Source organism: Asparagus officinalis, chromosome 5, assembly GCF_001876935.1.
Source record: "Asparagus officinalis chromosome 5, Aspof.V1, whole genome shotgun sequence".
Taxonomy (NCBI): domain Eukaryota; kingdom Viridiplantae; phylum Streptophyta; class Magnoliopsida; order Asparagales; family Asparagaceae; genus Asparagus; species Asparagus officinalis.
Genome location: NC_033798.1, coordinates 89,813,907 through 89,833,097, shown reverse-complemented (window position 1 = coordinate 89,833,097; position 19,191 = coordinate 89,813,907). Strand labels below are relative to the sequence as shown.

Sequence of the window (19,191 nt, the reverse complement as noted above, 5' to 3'; positions counted from 1 at the left end):
CTTTAAAGATAGTTTTGTTCTTATTTCTTGCCAGCTTTTATCTCATTTATAGGAAACTATTAACATCCTAAAACCCACTTGGATCTAGCATTCTGCACTCATTGTATTTAACCATTAGATTTTTGACATGGACAGAGCTGAGTATGTGCGTTGTGAATCTAGATCATAAGCAGGCTTATAAATTAGATAACATATTACAATTATCCCAGAAAAAATACGATAATAAAAGGGGTAAGTCTGTAACATAACTATATTGCAAGACACGGAAAAAATTGTAATGCTACTAGTTACCTCCATGATGTCTTCAGGCAACAAGAACACAGAACAACCGATCTTCCTAGCAACACTTATTATATAAGTAGCATTCAGTCTCTTGTCCTCCTCTGCATACAAGCAATAGAGATGTTGGGTTCGTAAATGTTGGGTTAAAGAATTTTTCAAGGTTAATTGAAATTTTCTGTGATAGCCGAGAAAAATTACCATCTTCGCCCTTTGTAACAAGTTTCCAGTTAACAACTCTAGGTTTAACAGCACTGAGAAGCTCCAGGAAAAATATTCCATTTGACAGGTTCCTGTCCTGAAATTAGGAAAACAAATGAATCAAAGAAAAGTAACTAGAAAAAATTGATATCCGGAAAGTAAGCGGATAAGAGGTAAAGATCATACCTTGAAACTGTCCATTTGGGAAGTTCTGCCAGATTTTTTCACCTTTCTATTAGCCCAATTTAGAATATCAACATCTGTGATCTCTTTTCCTAGGGAGTGGCCTCGCAAGTTCTTAAGGAGTTTAAGAATATTTGATCTCATCAACTGCCATAGAAAAGCTGAGAGAAACAGAACCCAGGAACATATAATCAAATTTATATTGCTAATTCAGCAGTAGGGTTAGCAAGATGAATTTAGAAAAAGGGAGAAAATAAACATAAAATAAAGCATGTTTATAGCTTAGGTATGGAGAGTATCAAATGACATGCTAAAGCTGTCTCCAGGCGAGCATGTTTATACCTTGAAATTTTGTGAAGACTTCAGTTCATAGAGTTTCACAGGCAGCTAAAATTCCAGGAGTTTGCGAAACATTTGAGGCATGGCAGTTATTCAAGAAAAAATTAACGTGAAATACCAACTCTGTGCACATACTGCTAGAAAACATCTTCCACTACAAGTTTTTTACAATTCAATGTTCTAGCCTATCGATTTAAAAGTGGCATGTTTGTGTGTGGACCGAAAGAGACAAATGTAGAACACAATTGGGATCCAATTGTATATATACCCTGAGAATTTGCATCATTTGCATTATAATAGTAGTGTGTGTAAGCATATGCTTAAAGCCAATTTCTGTTGAAGTTGCTGAGTGCCTAAGAATCAAAGATGGATTTTACCATTTGTTCTGCCCATAAAATAAGCATGCACAAAATGGATGGGAAATTGAGCAGACTGCTTAGAATAATTGTTTAAAATGCTAAAACAGAAGAAAACTCGTTTTGCAAAGGGTTTTGAAGTATTTAGGACCTGATGTAAAGTTTGCAACCTCAACTTTTATGTCCTGGATCTATGAGACTATATATCCACGTACTTGCTGCACATAATCTTTCCTTTTTTATGAATGGGCAAGAAAAATTAAATTGTCTGATTTTTGGTTTTAGGCAATTGTAATGATGTAAATAAACTTCAATGGAGGGGGATCTTAATGCAGAATGTATATCATTAAATTTGAATATGTGTACAGTTATGAATTCATTGACAAGGATTACTATTTGCTTAATGAATGTCTTTGATGTTCGGCCAAGCGTTAATGAACACAACAACCCAAGTATAAAATTACAAAATACAATGTCATACATCATAATGAGCGTAAGCAACAGAAGTGAACAAACTCATACAATAAAGAATGGCAACTTAGAAGAAAACGTAAGTAAATTGGGAAAAAAATAAGAACAAACTTACCAAGAATGAGCTTCTTGTTTCCTTGTACGATGTCATTTCCTGCTACATTTACTAGTGAAAAGTTCAATTCTTTTCCAATCCTTATGACCTGGTTGCAATTTTCTACCTTTCTGAATGGCATTTTAATTGGAGGCTTTGAAGCCTGCTTCCACTTAACTGATCCAGGAGATACTTTGTCAAGAACCTCCAAAAGGACCCACCTGTCACAAATTGCTTATAATATTTAGCAACTATATAAATCAGATCCTCACCGACTTCGGTAAAGTTCACAAAAAGAGATTTAAATCATAGAGGGGCCTTACATGAAATGAGCTGAAATTAAGGGAACTACTAAGAAATATACCCTACTAACTTTAGTATTAAAGTTGTTTACCCATTTCTGACATCCTCAAACAAATTATTAACATATGTAGCAATGCCAAGACTATTAATCCACATCCGGAAGGACTTTTCTTCTCTAGATACCAGGACATCATCATCCACGGGAGCAGCGGAAATTTTTTTGGTATCTGCAGATAGACCATTCCTGCAAACACAAGTAATTAATGCAATTAGATATTCCCTTTATAAAAAAATCTGCTGATTAAATGATAGACAATGCAGAAGTCCACTTCTTCCTGCTCAGGAACGCAACAAGTTGCACACAAATTTACCAGCTGAACTGTTCGTAGTACAAGATGGGAAAGGGTGAAGATACAAAGCTGCTGAGGGTTGACTATTGAAACCGTGAATGGATGAACAAAACATTTCCAAAATAGAAGGTTTTAACAAAATCAAATAAATAGTTAACTAAATTGTCAAACAATTATAAATTGCCAATATTTAAATTTTCAATAAAGCGTAAGAACATCTTCATTGCCTACTTTGCAAGAATCATTTTTAGCAAAAAAAAAAAAAGCTGGCCTGTACAACAGTTTGAACGAGAGATCATAGAGACCCTCTCCATCACTCATTCAATCCCAATATTAATGAAATCTGGCAAAACTCTAGAACATTTGAAGAAAACAAATATGCCTATGGTAAGCAGATCTGTGGAACAATTTGTAAGCATTATGACTTGCAACCTCCTGCCTCTAGATACTCATATGGTAAAACTGGCATCTTTAGTCTATGACTTCCCGAACAAACTTCCTCGGAAAATCTTCATTCAATAATCTGTCAAGTGCTCTTGATTTTGGCAAACTTTTTCCACCTTTAACATCTTAGTTTTGTTACTCTACTCTTCCTCCGTCATCTAGCCAATATGTGATTCCTATGAAGTGTCATGTGATATTCAAATAAGTAAAAAATATTATTAAAATTAATTGTAAGTTTAGGAGCATAGAGTCATAGTAATGGTAGGTTCTCAAAGCGGATAAAGTCAAGGAAAGAAATGCTAGGTTTTAACAGCTCCTGACATTAAGAGTAGCAAACATCCGGAAGGAACTGCAGAATGAGATAATTTCTATCATTTGCAGCCTTGGTGAGATAACAGTTGTTCTGTTATGAGAAGAATAATTCAATAACAAATGGATGACCATATTGCAAAGGCTTGCTTATGCATGACATAGATGCTGATCTTTTAATGGCAAGATACATGTTACTGCTTCATAGAATTTCACCGAAAGGTTGGATTTGGCAAAGAAAATGCGAAATATCCACCTCTCATTACAATCCCAGGAAGATGGTGCTCATGCATCACAATCTAACGCCTCAAGATTTCGCTTTCATGTTTGGTAATGTGAATATGTTCTTAAAAAATGTACAGGGAAGATAACAAAAGAGAGCAGATTCTTACCTATGCTGGAATACTTGTGCAACAAATGCAAGATTCAGATTACTTGAACCGTCAACAATGTCCTTTGGAGTTACGTATCTTTTGCAATCCAATTTTTCCGCTTGTTCAATTACCATTTGTGCCCTTGCAGTAGGATCTTTGGTATCCAGTATTTCCGTACTGCTATGTTCAGGTGCAAGAGCATTAAGAAGATAAGCATAAGCCTCTCCATCCTGTGAGGAAAAAAAATTTGTGAAATATCTATAAAGAAATAAAAAAAGAACTCACACAACTAGTTTCATATAAGAAGAAATGAGAACATGAGAAGCAAACAATTTGGTAACCAAACACCAATTCCATGAAGCTGAAAGCTTATTTTGTCTAATTTGCAACAACAAATAAAAGAACTAGCAAAATATAAATAAAGAACTAAAAACAAACTCATAAAGGTAACCAGATTTTTCTTGGTTACATATACAATATAATGAGGAAAACCTTCGAGAAGGCTAGATAGATTAACTCCTACAAAGGAAACTGAAGTTAATATCTCCATTGTGTCTAGAAATTGATGAAGTGATCTTACTTCAGATTATCACCCGAAACTAAATATAAATGTCACGATAAAAGAAGCAAGCAATTCTTGTTTCAATGTCAAATAGTTTTATCTTTACACTCAAACAGTTGTTGTAACATGGTACTAATAAAGTCAGAACCTTTTCGAATCTGGAAGTTACCTTCACATCAGAAGAAAAATTGGTTACAGTTTTCTTGTAGCCTGCTTTCTGGAGATGAAAATTCATCCATTTTAGTAACATCTTTTCCGGTGGCAAGCTCAATAGCTCCTCAACATCCTGTATTGCATAGTGCCAGCATAATACCATAAGTTGGATGGAAGTACATATAATCTTTTGATCCTGAATAAATAGGATGAATGAGTTCGGTAACCTTGCCATCTTCTACTAGCTCCACCAGCTGAGGCGTCTTCTTGAGATTCAGATCAGCTAATAATTGTATCTGGTACAGAACTACCCAAGTAAATCAACATCCAATTGACTATTCAACATATAATAATGTAATATTCCCAAAAGTTCCTTTTGGCAACGGAAAAATATTTTGTCCAAAAAAATTGAAAGAATATCGCTGTGATCTAGCTAAATGCACCAAATCTCTTTCTAATATGCAGGCCTTTATTATCTTCTTCTATGTAAAGAATACAGAACAAGTTCTGTACATACCTTGATTATTTGAGAAATCAGCCCGAGTAGCAAATGAGGCTGCAAATAAAGGGAATGGACACAGGTCAGCTGAACTGAATTTGTTCAAAGAAAGCATTAAAGGAAATACCAAAGTCTTTTGGATTTATAAGGACAAATTTGGATATGCCTCGTTTAACAATTTTTGCCAACCAAAAAAGTAAAAGGCTAGTACTCAGTCTTACCCTCCCTTCGACAAGATCCTGTTCTCCAATATTGACAACAGTGCACCCAATAGCCTTCGCAGAGTTCAAACAAAGAGTGTGATTCTCATTCCTCTCCCATGGATTCAGCTCTTGTTTTGTGTTGATAGCCCTCTCGTCTATTGTTCCCGGAACCGCCACATTGATCAATTTACTATGCAAAATTTAAGAAATGGAACAAAAAGTTATTAAGACCGATGCAAGAATCTAATTCTACATAAAAAATCTATATTTTCTCTTTTTCTACTGAAATTGGAAATTTGGCAATTAAAATTGGAAAATAAAATTCCCAACCATCAAAAAGAAAGAATCATACAAATAAAAAGACGACAATATGGAAATTGACAACAACACACAGAGAGGGAGAGAGAAGAGAGAGAGAGAGAGAGAGAGAGAGAGAGAGAGAGAGAGAGAGAGAGAGAGAGAGAGAAGAGAGAGAGAGAGAGAGAGAGAGAGAGAGAGAGAGAGAGAGAGTTCATCAAGACTACAAACAGCTTACCATAAGAGCACTCCATCCTTAGCAAGGTCAAATAGCCCGTTGGTAGCTGGATCTATTGGCAAGTACTTCTTCAAGAATCGATCCTCTCCAAGATGGTTGTTAATATGCGCCACATAAGATGCTTTCTCAGATTGACTAATGGTGTGGAGAAGCGTTGTTGTTGTGGCCTTCAAGAAAGATGTAGTATTCTTTTTACCGCCCACTTTTTCTGCTGCACGAGATTGAAGATTCAAATAGGCCTGTAGAATTCAACATTTCCACTTTTTCAAATCTAATTTATAATCCAATGATAAGAAATAGTATTTCAGCCTGTAGAATTCAACATTTCCACTTTTTCAAATCTAATTTATAATCCAATGATAAGAAATAGTATTTCAAAAGGAAATTGTTGAAAACTATCACATTTCAAATCTAATTTATAATCCAATGATAAGAAATAGTATTTCAAAAGGAAATTGTTGAAAACTATCACAGGGATAAAGGAAAAAGAAGAATACCCGAAGAAATGACTCAAAATCTATCTCCTTGCTTGTGTCAGGATTTGACTCGGCTAGGATTGTGGAGATATCTTCCTTGGTGAGCACATTATTAAGACCCTTCAACTTTGCCATTAGAGGCGGCATTTTTTCTACTGTGATTTGTCCTGTTTCACCCTTTGTAGAGAGGTACTGACAAATTACACCTAGTTAGAAGAGTGAAGAAAGAAGTACCAAACCAAGGTGCACAAACTTTGATATTGAATCTAATGAAAGATTTTTTTTTCCTTTCAATAACTTACTTTGGAATTGAGGCCCATTAGCTCCACTTGGGTGAATTGGCTTTGAAGCCAAGGATCAGAGACGAGAACACCAATAAAACCCGACATCTTTTAAAGTTTTTCTTCTTCTCTATTAGCTCCCCTATCCAAACCAGATTTTTAATGATCAAGAGACCAAAAAAATTAAAGAACATTTAACAATATATCTGTATTCCTATACCAAATGAAAAGTTGGCAGCAAGAATTTACATGGTTTTCAATCTCTAACTGTAAGAGCAACAATTTTTTCATTTTCATCCAATGAATATATGGAAAAAGATTTCAAATTACAAAACTTCCAACGTTGCACAACATTACCCTCTCTTCTTTGCTGACAGCTATTCCTATTATAATGAAAAGAAAGTAGGAAATTTTGCTATTGTAGACTAATCTAGACTAAACCTCGGGATAATTTTAGAGACTATAATGCTCTCTTTTGTATATAGATAGGATAAAAAGTGGGCTACTTTTTTTTTTACAAAGATACCAATTCTATTTTTGATACAGTTCTAATTGACTTAACGCCTTAAAATTTTATCTTACTATTAATTCTAATTGGCTAGTACCATAACATTTTATCTCACAAATTATCCAGTTCTGGGTTTGATGTCTACTCAACTAACCCCCCATAGAATTATGACAACTATGCGAATTGTTTGCATTAGTTCTCCAGATTTCTCTTATCAAGACAGGTCTATGAAATTCTAGGTCGCATGTATAAACTTCTGTCCTGGAGTCTAGTTTTGCATCAAAAAAGGCATCTACAAAGTTCATAAACTTCATTCACATAACAAACATAATGTAAGCTTACACCCCAATTTTCACTTCATTCACATCACAAACATAATGTAAGTTTTTTCTTTTTTTGGTCATAATGTAAGTTTTTTTTTTGGGTTTTTCTTTTTTATCCCCTTTTTTCTTGCGTTCACAATGTATGTGATCATTAATACAACAATACTCGAGTTAGAAACAATTAATCCTGGATCATATGCAGATAGAAAATGGAGTAGTCATCTCAAAATTTATAAATGTTTAAAGATCGGCTAAAAATATAAATATAAAACCTATTCGTTTCCAGCAGATAATTGCATAGTAATTTCGTAAGAAATATCCGAATCACATAAACTCTGCAAGTTAATTAACTCGTCTCGTTTTCTTTTCTTTTTTTAATTTCTCTCTTTCAGTAAGCTAGGTGTATCTAATCCGATGACCAATACAACAAGCACCCGTCACAAAATTTTGATCTTGGAGTCAAATCCAGATCGAAAATGGAAAACCCAGATTAAAAGTTTTGATCTTCCTTCATTTCCAGCAAATAATTCGTGCTAAATGAAAACTCCCAAGTTAGATAAAACAGTGCCAGTTATACCAAGCCCATTCTATGATCCGAAATCACAAACACCCAGATAAAAAGTTTCAATCTTTGACCCAAATTCAGATCAAATTCAGAAAACGCATCAAAGATATGATTCAGCCAATAATAACAGATCAACCAACATGCAAGGTACATGAAGAAGAATAAAAATTATTACAATTTTACCTCACATTTCCATGAGAGCTTCCTCTTTGTTCTGTTTATATGTTTGTTTGAAAGAGGTCCAGGCTTGTGGGAAGGAGGAAGGAAAGGAGAGAGGGGCCCTCGTGGGATTTCGTGCCAAATTGAAAGATTTAAGAAAGAATAGAAATGACAGGAGAAAAATAAGGAGAAAAGTTTCTTTTTTTAATTTAGTAATAAGTTTTTTTTAATGATTATTTATTCTTGCGGACCCGCGAAGACTGAGGATACCCTGGCATTAAGGAATGAGCAACGGTGGCACTTTGTAGGAGAAAGAGATCACTTGAAGGGTGACGCCTCTCGCCGCTTTTCGCGGATAATATTGGGCCGGGCCTGATCTTGTCTGGTCCAAACCCTATGGGCCACTGTGGCTGGGCCTATTAGGCTTAATGCAAAGTCTAGATGGACCGATAATTCTTAGACTAAATCTTATACTACTATTGTAATACACGGAACAAAAGGTTTAGGATCCTTTTTAGTTGAAAAACAAGAAAAATTTAAAATAATGATTTCACACTTTTGTTTTAAGTTTTGGGTCTTTTTAGGTGAACTACTACCATAAAATTTTAAAATAGTGACTCACACTTTCGTTTCTTGTAATAAGTAACTTGTGGTTTGGGGTCTAGTTATTTTCCTATTCGTTTATCATATGTCTATTAGACGTAGATCAAAACAGAAGATGGATATAGGATCTAATGTGAGAAAAATGAGTATAGAGCTACATTGGATGTTCATGAGAATTTTGTAAAGATAGTAAAATTTCTCAATTTAGAGTTGATCTATGTGTCAAACGCAAAAAAAAAGAAGCAAGGGACTAATATGGCTCAATCTGGAGTTAAATAAGCTTTAAAATAGATGCTAGAAGCTAATTTTAACACAAAAATTTAAGTTAATAAATATTGACCCTATCTCATGTTCAAACTTATCACTTTCCATTGTGAGGCTACGAACACGCGAATATCCTTAGCAGAATGCCCGATCCATTAATTAGTGCTTCTTGTTTAAAATGTCATGAAAAGATATGTATAGTTAACGCTTTTAGATAACTAATCATTTTCCTTCTGTATTAAAACAAGATCAGTTTGCAACCATCATATGAATTTGACTTACAAAAATTCTAGTAATCATTTTTTGCCTACGGGCACTACTCTACTTTGTGTAGATCGAGATTAATGGCTCAGATTGTACATCTTAAAATAAACTTTGTGATCCAAGCAACAGTTGGGACGGATAACCTTTTTTTTTATTTTTATAATTACTTTCCTCACAAGCGAGTTTGAATTTCCTTAGTTGTAACATAACTAGTTTGCCAATGATGATCGTATAAACATACAAACATACGGAGAAGATGCCAGAAGACACAAGAATCCAATAAATGCAAAAAATCAGTCACATGGCACACGAGGAACATCTTGAAGCCTAACGCAAGCCGAGCTCATCGTTGGTGGTTGGTTAAATTCTCATAACGACGCAAACTAAACATAATATTTCGTAACACCACACGTTCATAAGATGTCTTCCCACCAAAATAAGCATATAAAATTGTGAGATGGAATCTTCTTCGGATGAAACCACCTCGAGTCAGCGCTCAGAACAAACGACCGCTAGAATTTTCCTAGCAACATGACACTTCTCACATGCTCAAACAGTCTACTTTGAATCATTAGAGTTACTTATAAAATTATAATTAAAAAACCCACATCGAACCTTCGATAGCTCCATAATCAAGTGCTAACCAAGGGACAGAGAGCAATCACCAATCCAATACCAAAAACATTCAAGAAATGAGCAGAAAACTATAGAAGCACCCACCTTTACTGTCTCATAAACATGATCAATAACGGAAGAATGGGGTATCGTGGTAAAACCGCCTAAATGCACATCAACCGAAAAATTTACCAAGTATGAACGACATGACCAAATAAAAACCCATCAAGAATTAAAAGAAATCCTGAGCATATCGGTGATGGTAATAAAAAGAAGAATGAACCAATAGAGTATTTACCATATCACAACACCACAATATCCTCTTCCCACAAACATGCACATCTAACAACCCCCCTCGAAAAGAATTTGACCCTGCAGACGAAACAAAAGCATGCGCAACTCTATCTCAATCTCTCTCAATTCACAAATTCACAACATAGCCACTGACGCCACGACAGCCAAATAGCTCATCACCCCAACAACCACCATAGAAGAACCAGAATCAGACTTCTTAGAATCCGAACCCTTTGGTCCTGCAACTCCTTTAGCTCCAGTCGGAGCATCAGCAGCAACAGGACTCTCATCAGGAGTGGGAGCAGGAGCGGGAGCCATAGGAGGCTCAACACTAAAGATAGCCTTAGGGAGCAAAACTTTATCAACCTCGTAAACCGCAACTGGATAAGTTGAATAAACACTGCTCGTGATCTTAGTATTAGCCCAATCTGATCCAATCCGAATGAGCCCAGATGCATCGGTTAGGTTCAACGCGTAAGGACCACCAGCAAATGTGTTGACTGGACCTGAACTGCTCAAATTCTTGAACTCAGAGAGACTGTAGTATTTGGGGATAGCATGGAGAAGGAGAAGTGACTTGAGTTGGTCTTGAGTGAGATTGGCAAATGCCGGTTTCTTGATAGCAGAGAAGGCTGAGTCTTTGGGGACGAAGATGGTGATGCCTTGATCGGTGTCGTTGGCTTGGTTTTGGAAAGTTTTGATGACTTGGGTTTGGTTGAGGTAGTTGAGAAAGGTGTGGAATGGGCCCGCAACTGAAAGGAGGTCAGCTAGGTTGACGAAGTGGGGCCCGGGAGCCGGGGCTGGAGCGAATGATGGGGGCGAAGCGATCTTTTGGGAAGTTGCAGGGTAAGAGATGCAAAGGGTTAGTAGGGTGGCGATGAAGAAAGCAGTGGATGCCATTACTTCTTCTCTCTGTAACCGATTGAATTCTTAATTCTCTGCATGAAACATGAGAGGCAAGAATGAGTGAGAAATTTTAGTTGTAATGATTTTAAACTGAAGCAAACATGTCTTTTTGTGAATCAGCTTAAGACTTGGGTGAAGCAGTCCCAAGTTCAGGGACCATTGCTCACAAGTTACACATAAATGCCTACTCAGTCTAACTTTCCACGCAAAAAATTGCGTACTGTAATTTTATGTTTACGAGCCAAAGTTCTAGAAAATCAAAGTATATACTTTATTCGATACCAACCCCATTTTCTTGAGGATCCACAGTGATGATGAGAAAGATTTATACATATCTAACCGAATCAATTAAGAATATCATAATCTGATAAATCGACCCAGATTGGCTTATTGGTAGTATCCCGCTATGGTACAAATTTTAGCTTTATCCAAGTATCGAATAAGAAGAACAACCGGAACAATGGTATCACAATTGTTAGTAATGGTATCCATTAGAAAAGAATGCTCTAATTCCTTACCGGCGACTTCCACGCAAGTCACGTTTTTGTTGTAGGGGAAAGTAAGTTATTGATCTACAGCCTTCAGCATAAACTTTGGGGAATATAGTTCTTTGAATTTGCGATTTTGAGAAGATAGTTACACCCCGCACATAGGTGTACACCATGATTCTGGGTCACAGGGTGTTCAAACTTCTTAAATGTTTAGAATGACACTGGCTTGTTAAAGGAGGTCATGTCTAAGTTTTTTAATAAAATTGTGGGTCTTTTAGATTTCTTTCAAAAAGTTTCCATTGCTCAGTACATGGAACCAAATCTTGTTCAGATAAAACTGCTAAATAAGAGAAATCTTGTTGAGAGCCAAATCTTGTTATATGAAGTTGTCACATAAGAAGAAGAATAATCAATTGACAACATATGGTCAATAGCTTTTGTTCAAAGACTAGAAAAATTACTGACTTCAGTATGAGACAAGGTGCAGTGCTACACAATTGAATATGAATACAAAGATAGTAATTAGAGGGACTGTATGAATACTAACTTCATATAAGAAAATAGTTTCCTGAAGATTTCAGCCTGTTTGGCAATTTATCTGAAGATACAGCTGAGCAGATGGTTGTTTTTTCTTCGATATCAGTTTGCAACCAATGTCATGGAACCATACATGAATTCCACAAAAAACATATATTGCACGAAATTAACTACATTATGTGATTAAATACTTATATAGGTTTATTATATCAGGCAAATTACCCCCACATTCAGAATAGGGAAATTTAAACCCAATTCCCGGTATACAGTCTTCAAAGATGAGTAATTTTGCCTCAAATAAAAAATTTAAAATTCTGAAGCAGCGAAGTCTAATTGAGATCTTAACACCATAACCCATTTATTTTAGGAAACAATTACAAATAATTCAATGCTCAAGTCACCAATTCCATATTCTATATATAAATAAATCTACACCTAAGGCCCTATACAGAAGAAACAAAGGTCAAAAGCCCTAAATCAACAGACCCACTGGTGGGCAATTAAAGAAAAAAAACATCTTTTTATCTAGCAAAGTACAAATTTAAAAAAAAAAATTATATATAAGCAGCGGATCCGCTGTTCCACTGAAATTAAGGGAAAAAAAATTGATCTTGATGATAAATCTGAACCCAAAAGTCTAAGATAAAAGACAACGCATCAAATAAAACAACTGTTGAAGAATTTCTCAAGAAATTGTGCCTAAGAACTTAGAATACATAGATCTAGAAAAGTTTACACAATGTACCAACAATTCTTATACAAGATAAGAGTCCAAACATTAACAACCCACAAACATCTCACTACCAAAATGTACTAAAATAAATAGCAAACGACAGCAAGAAAATTAATGGAAAAAGCTAAAGGCTCAGGAACTCAAACCTGAACTGAGAGAAGAAAGAGCACCAGAAGAAACCACAAGAGAAATGCAAAGGAGAGAGGGGTTCTTATATAAGAGGGTTTGTTGATAACAGTAGTACAGAAATGCTTGGGTGGCAGCTGGAGGAGGGTAGTAGGTAGGGCCACTCAATTGCCCAAATTGGTGTTTGAGTGACGGATCAAGGAGGAGACCCCAAGACTGTATTTTTTTTACTTTACTTTTTAGCCCTTTGTTAGGTAGGATTTCCAAAGATGACCCTTCAACTAATGGTCCTATATATTAAAAATGTGATCTTTTTTTTCCAGCTTGTACTCTACTCTATCACCTAATATCTCTGCAATTTCTCAGCTTGATTATATCATCATCATCATCTCTGGTCTGGTTAATGGTGAGAAGTTTCAGTCATAAAAGCTGGGTGCTTTCTTTCTTCCTCCAACGTTTTGTTTTTGACTGGATGCTCTGGTCTCTGGTCCGTGTCCTGTTCCAAAGTTTTTCTTTGCTTGTGGTCCTGGGTAAAAATTTTGTGTCTTCAAAACGCTGCAGATTAAATAATTATCAACTTTGGCAATCTCTATAGATGCTATAGATTTGTACGTTTTCCGCAACTTTGAAGTAAAGATTACTGCTTTTGGTGCATCTGGTTGAAATTTTGAGCAAAATTTAAGATTAACTTTTACTCCTATAGCTCAGGGACTAGAAATCACCTGCCGTTTTGGGGGACTAGAAAACGCAGCATCTTCTAGAAAAAGAATCCAAGAATTCAAAATTTGATGCTTATAATTATGGGTAGACGATGTACCGTGTAAGGATTTTTTTTCATCTTATTTACTTGGCAATAACTTTCTAATTAGGATTCATTACTAATTGTTTTTTCTTTATTGTGAAAGATTCATTACTAATTGTCAGAATATGAGTCAATTATGGTCACAACTTTATAGTTTTGACCGTTATGGTTGGGTACTTTCGTTTGGTACCAGAACAATCCGGTCCCAGACATGACGAATTTAAAATGAGTTTCTAAAAATTGACATCGCTACACGAGTCCATATTTTAACCCACAAATCTTCGCTCAATCTGCGCCCTGAGAGGCCGAGAGACATGCTAAAATTAGAGTATAAAAATATAACTTTCAATCATTACTACAACCTCGGAGCTATGAATTCCATTTCTTTAACTTATCGCTCAAAATAAATCATCAAGTTAATACTTAAATCATGGACAAATATGATTAAGAAGACTTCTATATTTTATCCGTCTACAATAGACAGATTTTTATTAAATGATTCTCCTGATGAATCAAAGAATCACAACTTAAATTTCTTGTTCCTTGAAATGGTATAATCTTTAAGATGTTCATTCAAACCGTGAGCATTTTGCATATGAGTTGTCCATGAATACATATATCATAATGTTTACATGAAGTGTTCCAATTATTGTAAAAAATAATTAGTCACTGTAATTTTATGTAAAGGCAATAATACGGGGTAGTGAGATATTCTACGAATTTAAAAAAGTGAGGGTATAAGTTAAGAAAAATTTAAAGTTCAACCTCCTAATTAATTAAAGAATACTAATGTATAGATAGTAGATCATCATCATCATCATAATCATGCTGTTCTCTTTGATGGGTCTACTCAGTTTGATAAATCCAATCATAATACCCAACCAAGTGCTCTCTTTAATATCCACATTTGAATTAACAGGAACATTAAGTATTTGTTTATTACAGATAACCAATTCGACAAGCATGGATTGCCTACAAATACGACCCATCATTTCCAGTCATATGTCTCTTAATCGTGGCTATAATTAATGACAGCTTAACTCACTAAAAACTCAATCAAACTACTCTCTTTTCACATTAATAAAAATGTGATATGAAACCAAAAATTAGCAATTGTTACGCTCTTTTTTGTGACATTTGTGCTAACAAGGTTAAATAATCAACTAACTTCGTAAAGTCTATTTTGTCATCATAATGAAGATTGTTACAGCTTTTATACAATAGCAAGTTTTATAAATAGGAGTGCATTTTTAGGAAGACTTGGGGCTCTTAATTTGCATTGTTATTATTTAATCTGCTTTTTTAAATACATGTCATGTGGAAAACCGAATTTGAATTGCTAACGTTTTAGATTTTGGTGAGGTTGGGATTTGTAATACTCCATTTTTCAGTTTAAAAAGATATTTAAGATTAGCACATCTTTATTAAAAAATAAGTAAACCACCGTCCATCTCAACAGCAAAAAGAGTTAACTTGTTAGTTTTGTCCAATTCTATATTTACCATACTTTAATAATAAAAATTTTAATTAAATTTTACTACTTAATTGAGATTAAATATACAATATTCCACATAATAATATTTCTAGCAATTATCAAAAGGTTTTATTTAAAATGTCATGGGAAGTGTGTCTTCAATTTATCTTGCAATATCTTTGATTGAATATATTGCATAGCGCGATATATCGTACCGCAACCAATGTGGTATGCGCCCGCAAAGCTCCGCTGTGTTTTAAATATCAAGATTCTGGAGCCTCAACCGACACCATTAACTGAAGAGCCGTGTTCACGTGTTCCGCCGGAATAACTATAAGCTCACCTGTCTCAAGGATTGGACCCACATCGGCACTTTCCAGCAAAACCCACGAGCATAGCAGCTTTACCTGGTGTTTTGCGTATGTTTCCCATATATTTCCGTAATGGCAATCTTGGTCCTCTTCACCTTATAGTTAACTACAAATTTCGAGTTTTTAAGAAGCTAAACAATCTCCTATTAACTAGCAAATCTGCCTTATAAAAGAAGATTAACTCCGTTGGATCTTAATAAATAAATGATACAAAAATATTAAATATGTTACACAAGCCAAATTCTATATATACACACTAATAAAAGCAAATTACAACGGTTTTTTCTGCTTAATATTTCTACCGTTTCACGAGCATTTTCTTGCGCTACCTTTCTTTTTTTGATTAAAAAGGACGATGCAAAATTTAAGTCACCAGTCATTGCTAGTGGAAGTGACCAGAGAATGTTGAAAGACTACAGCAGCTCAAAATTTTTCAGTCGGGTAGTAAACATTCAAAGGTATTCACAGAAGACCCGTTAACTTTTTTTGGACTATGAAATGAAAATTAAATAAAGCCTGACAAACCGTTTTTTATTTTATGAGAAACCATTAACGAAAGTTTTTAATAGCTATATTGTAGAAGACCACGCTTTATCACAAGAGTTTTTTTTTATCTACTTCTAAAAGCTGTAAAGCTTTGACATTGTGTGCTTGGAGTCTTGGACGTTGTGGATCCAATTATGAAACAATTTGAGTTTGTTTAATATATTTCTATGGATTACATCTACATTTTAATTGATTGCGTTTCTGACTACTGTTGGGGATTCGAAATAATCAATCGAACCCTTGCCCTTCCGGACCTTGTGTTGAAAGTAGGAAAGTAGAAATAATATCACAAATAAATATCTAACCTTGCAAAAATAATAAAGGAGACGAACACACAGATTTAACGAGGTTCGGCAATGTGCCTACGTCCTCGGGAGCCACACCACACAATCTTTTTATTAATTGAAGAAGAATTACAAGCTCTCAAACTAGGGTTTAATCTCTCTGAGATTCTCTCTCTTCTTGCAGTCAAAAAATTACTCTCTTTTTTTCGTGTTGTTATAACCCTAAAAACGTTTAAGGTATATATAGAGTCCTAGGGAAAACAGAATCCAAAACAGTTTAGGAAACTATTTGACTGCGTCGCGGTCGACCGTGGCGGTCGACCGCGCAAATTCCAGAGAGTTGAGCGGTCGACCGTCGCGGTCGACCGTGGATCTGTCAGGTCGTTTTCTTCGTCGTTTTGATTCCAGCTCTCGTCTCAACTTTGGGTCTACACTTTAGACTAACATAAACCGACGACTAGTTTCTCTAGAAAGCTTTGAACCCTTGAGTTTTAAGCCATCTCCTACATAATCTGTCTGCTTGTTTTCTCGTCGTTTTGATTCCAGCTCTTGTCTCGACTTTGGGTCTACACCTTAGACAAACAATCTCCCATTTGAAGACCAAAGTGCCTGCAGTGAGTTCACCCGAACTCTCCCCTTCTTTGCATGTATCTTCTCCCCCCGAAAAAAAAATTCTTTCTTCAATCAACAATATCACGGCGAAAATGTCGATCCTCGTAGTGTGGCTCCGCCTTTGTCTTCTACTCGTGAAGGCCAACTGAAGTTACGCACAACTCCAGTTTCTCAATGGTGACTGCCTTCGTCAACAAGTCCGTCGGATTTTGACTCCCCAAAATCTTCATTAAATGCAACTTTCCGTCTTCAACTAGCGAGCGTATAAAATGGTATTTGACGTCGATGTGCTTCGTTCTGGCATGATATACTGGATTCTTGGTAAGATATATAGCGCTATGGCTATCACAATAAAGAACTCCTCTCCCTTGCTTCAGATCCAACTCTTCCAAGCACCCGTTCAACCAGATCATCTCCTTGCTTGCTTCAGTCACCGCGACATACTCAGCCTCGACTGTAGACAAAGTCACAATCTTCTGCAGACGTGAGACCCAGCTCACTGCTGTCGACGCTAAGGTATAAATATACCCCGTGGTGCTTCGCTTCGTATCATGATCACCGGCGAAGTCCGCATCCACGTATCTCTGCAGTACCAACTCCTTCCTCCTGAAACATAATGGCTTGTTCGTTGTCCCTCTCAAGTACCGCATTATCCACTTCACGGTCTCCCAATACTGCTTCCCTGGATTGCTTGCAAATCTACTCACAACTCCCACTGCATGGGTGATGTTTGACCTCGTACAAACCATCGCGTACATGAGACTCCCAATAGCCGAAGAATATGGCACCTTTCTCATATGCTCTCTATCTGCATCTGTCTTAGGCGATTGCTCCTCAGATAGCTTGAACTGACCTCCAAGGGGTGTGCTAACAACTTTAGCATTCTGCATGTTGAAGCTCTGAAGTACCTTCTCAATGTATTCAGCTTGGCTTAATCTCAATATCCCTTCAGCTTCATCCCTACTGATTCACATCCCTAGAATCTGCTTCGTTGCATTCAGATCCTTCATTGCAAATTCCTTTGCTAGCTGCTTCTTCAAACTGTTTATCTTCTCCAAACACGGTCTTGCTACCAACATGTCATCAACATACAATAACAAAATAATGAAACTGGACTCGAATCTTTTGAAATAACAGCAATGATCTGAATTGCATCTTCTGTAGCCATTGTTCTGCATGAAGTTATCAAACTTCTTATACCACTGTCTCGGAGCCTGTTTCAAACCATATAAGATCTTGTTGAGCTTGCACATCATCTCTTCCTTTCCTTCTTCAATGAAGCCAACATGCTGTTTTATGTAGATTTCTTCATCCAAGTCACCATGAAGAAAGACAGTCTTCACATCTAACTGCTCAAGAAAGAGGTCTTCTGCAGCCACCAAACTCAACACCACTCTGATGGTTGTGAGTTTCACAACAGGGGAAAAAAATCTCCGTGTAGTCCACTCCTTCCCGCTGTTGAAACCCCTTTACTACTAATCTGGCCTTGAATCTCTTACTTCCATCACTCTCTTGCTTGACCTGGTAAACCCATTTGTTATGTAAGGCCTTCTTCTATGCAGGTAGCTGGGCTAACTCCCATGTCTCATTAGTGAGTAGAGAATCCATCTCCTCTTGCATCGTATGCTCCCACTGCTGAGATTCACTCACTTGCATTGCCTCTTCATACCTTTCTGGCTCACCGCTATTTGTCAATAATAAGTAATCAAGAGATGAAAGATATTTGAGATTTGGTTTGGATACCCTGGATGACCTCCTAAGCTCCACGCCCTGGGTAGTTTCTTCTGCACCTGAAGCCTCCTCCGTTCTGTGGTCAGAACAAACATCATCTCCCCTATCTGAAAGTTCCTCTATATCCATGTACTCAGATCCATCTGTATCTGAAATGCTGCTCCCACTGCTTTGGTTATCCTTAGCATCTTCTTTGTTCTTGTACATCACATCCTCATTGAATATCACGTCCCTGCTTCTGATGATTTTCCTGTTCTTCTCATCCCAAAGGCGATACCCGAACTCATCAATGCCGTATCCAATGAATATGCACTTTTGTGACTTAGCTTCTAGCTTGTCCCTAACATGGTCACTGATATGAACATAAGCCATGTAACTAAATACCCGCAAGTATGAGAGATTTATCTTCTTGTCACTCCAAACCTCCTCTGAAATCCCAAAATCTAATGGAACTGTTGGCCCGTGATTAATAAGATAGGCTGCTGTATGCACCGCATCCGTCTAAAATATCTTAGGCAGACCTGCATGTAACCGCATGCTCCTGGCACGCTCTGTCAAGGTCCTGTTCACC

The 19,191-nt window shown here is 36.3% G+C and overlaps 2 protein-coding genes across 2 annotated transcripts in view; both read right to left on the bottom strand.

Annotated features, from left to right (window-relative positions):
• The window catches only part of LOC109840100 (fimbrin-5-like), a 9,688-nt gene extending 1,452 nt beyond the window's left edge, over positions 1 to 8,236 (bottom strand). The window contains exons 1-14 of the mRNA XM_020408612.1: positions 7,992 to 8,236; positions 6,434 to 6,554; positions 6,153 to 6,323; positions 5,656 to 5,894; positions 5,139 to 5,310; positions 4,936 to 4,974; positions 4,646 to 4,714; positions 4,435 to 4,551; positions 3,722 to 3,933; positions 2,318 to 2,470; positions 1,945 to 2,144; positions 667 to 824; positions 481 to 577; positions 270 to 383 (exon numbers count right to left, since the gene is read on the bottom strand). Of these exons, the coding sequence (XP_020264201.1) occupies positions 270 to 383; positions 481 to 577; positions 667 to 824; positions 1,945 to 2,144; positions 2,318 to 2,470; positions 3,722 to 3,933; positions 4,435 to 4,551; positions 4,646 to 4,714; positions 4,936 to 4,974; positions 5,139 to 5,310; positions 5,656 to 5,894; positions 6,153 to 6,323; positions 6,434 to 6,520 (1,828 nt within the window). The 5' untranslated portion in view covers positions 6,521 to 6,554; positions 7,992 to 8,236. The remainder of the gene's footprint in view (positions 1 to 269; positions 384 to 480; positions 578 to 666; positions 825 to 1,944; positions 2,145 to 2,317; positions 2,471 to 3,721; positions 3,934 to 4,434; positions 4,552 to 4,645; positions 4,715 to 4,935; positions 4,975 to 5,138; positions 5,311 to 5,655; positions 5,895 to 6,152; positions 6,324 to 6,433; positions 6,555 to 7,991) is intronic.
• On the bottom strand, positions 9,921 to 12,923 carry LOC109840099 (fasciclin-like arabinogalactan protein 7). Its single transcript, XM_020408611.1, has 2 exons — positions 12,821 to 12,923; positions 9,921 to 10,945 (listed from the first exon to the last, which is right to left on the bottom strand). The coding sequence occupies exon 2, from the start codon at positions 10,905 to 10,907 to the stop codon at positions 10,143 to 10,145; it is 765 nt and encodes a 254-aa protein (XP_020264200.1). The 5' UTR covers positions 10,908 to 10,945; positions 12,821 to 12,923; the 3' UTR covers positions 9,921 to 10,142.

What these genes read in the sequence shown, in the direction of transcription:
- LOC109840099 (XM_020408611.1), bottom strand. Translation starts at nt 10,907, where the DNA reads ATGGCATCCACTGCTTTCTTCATCGCCACCCTACTAACCCTTTGCATC.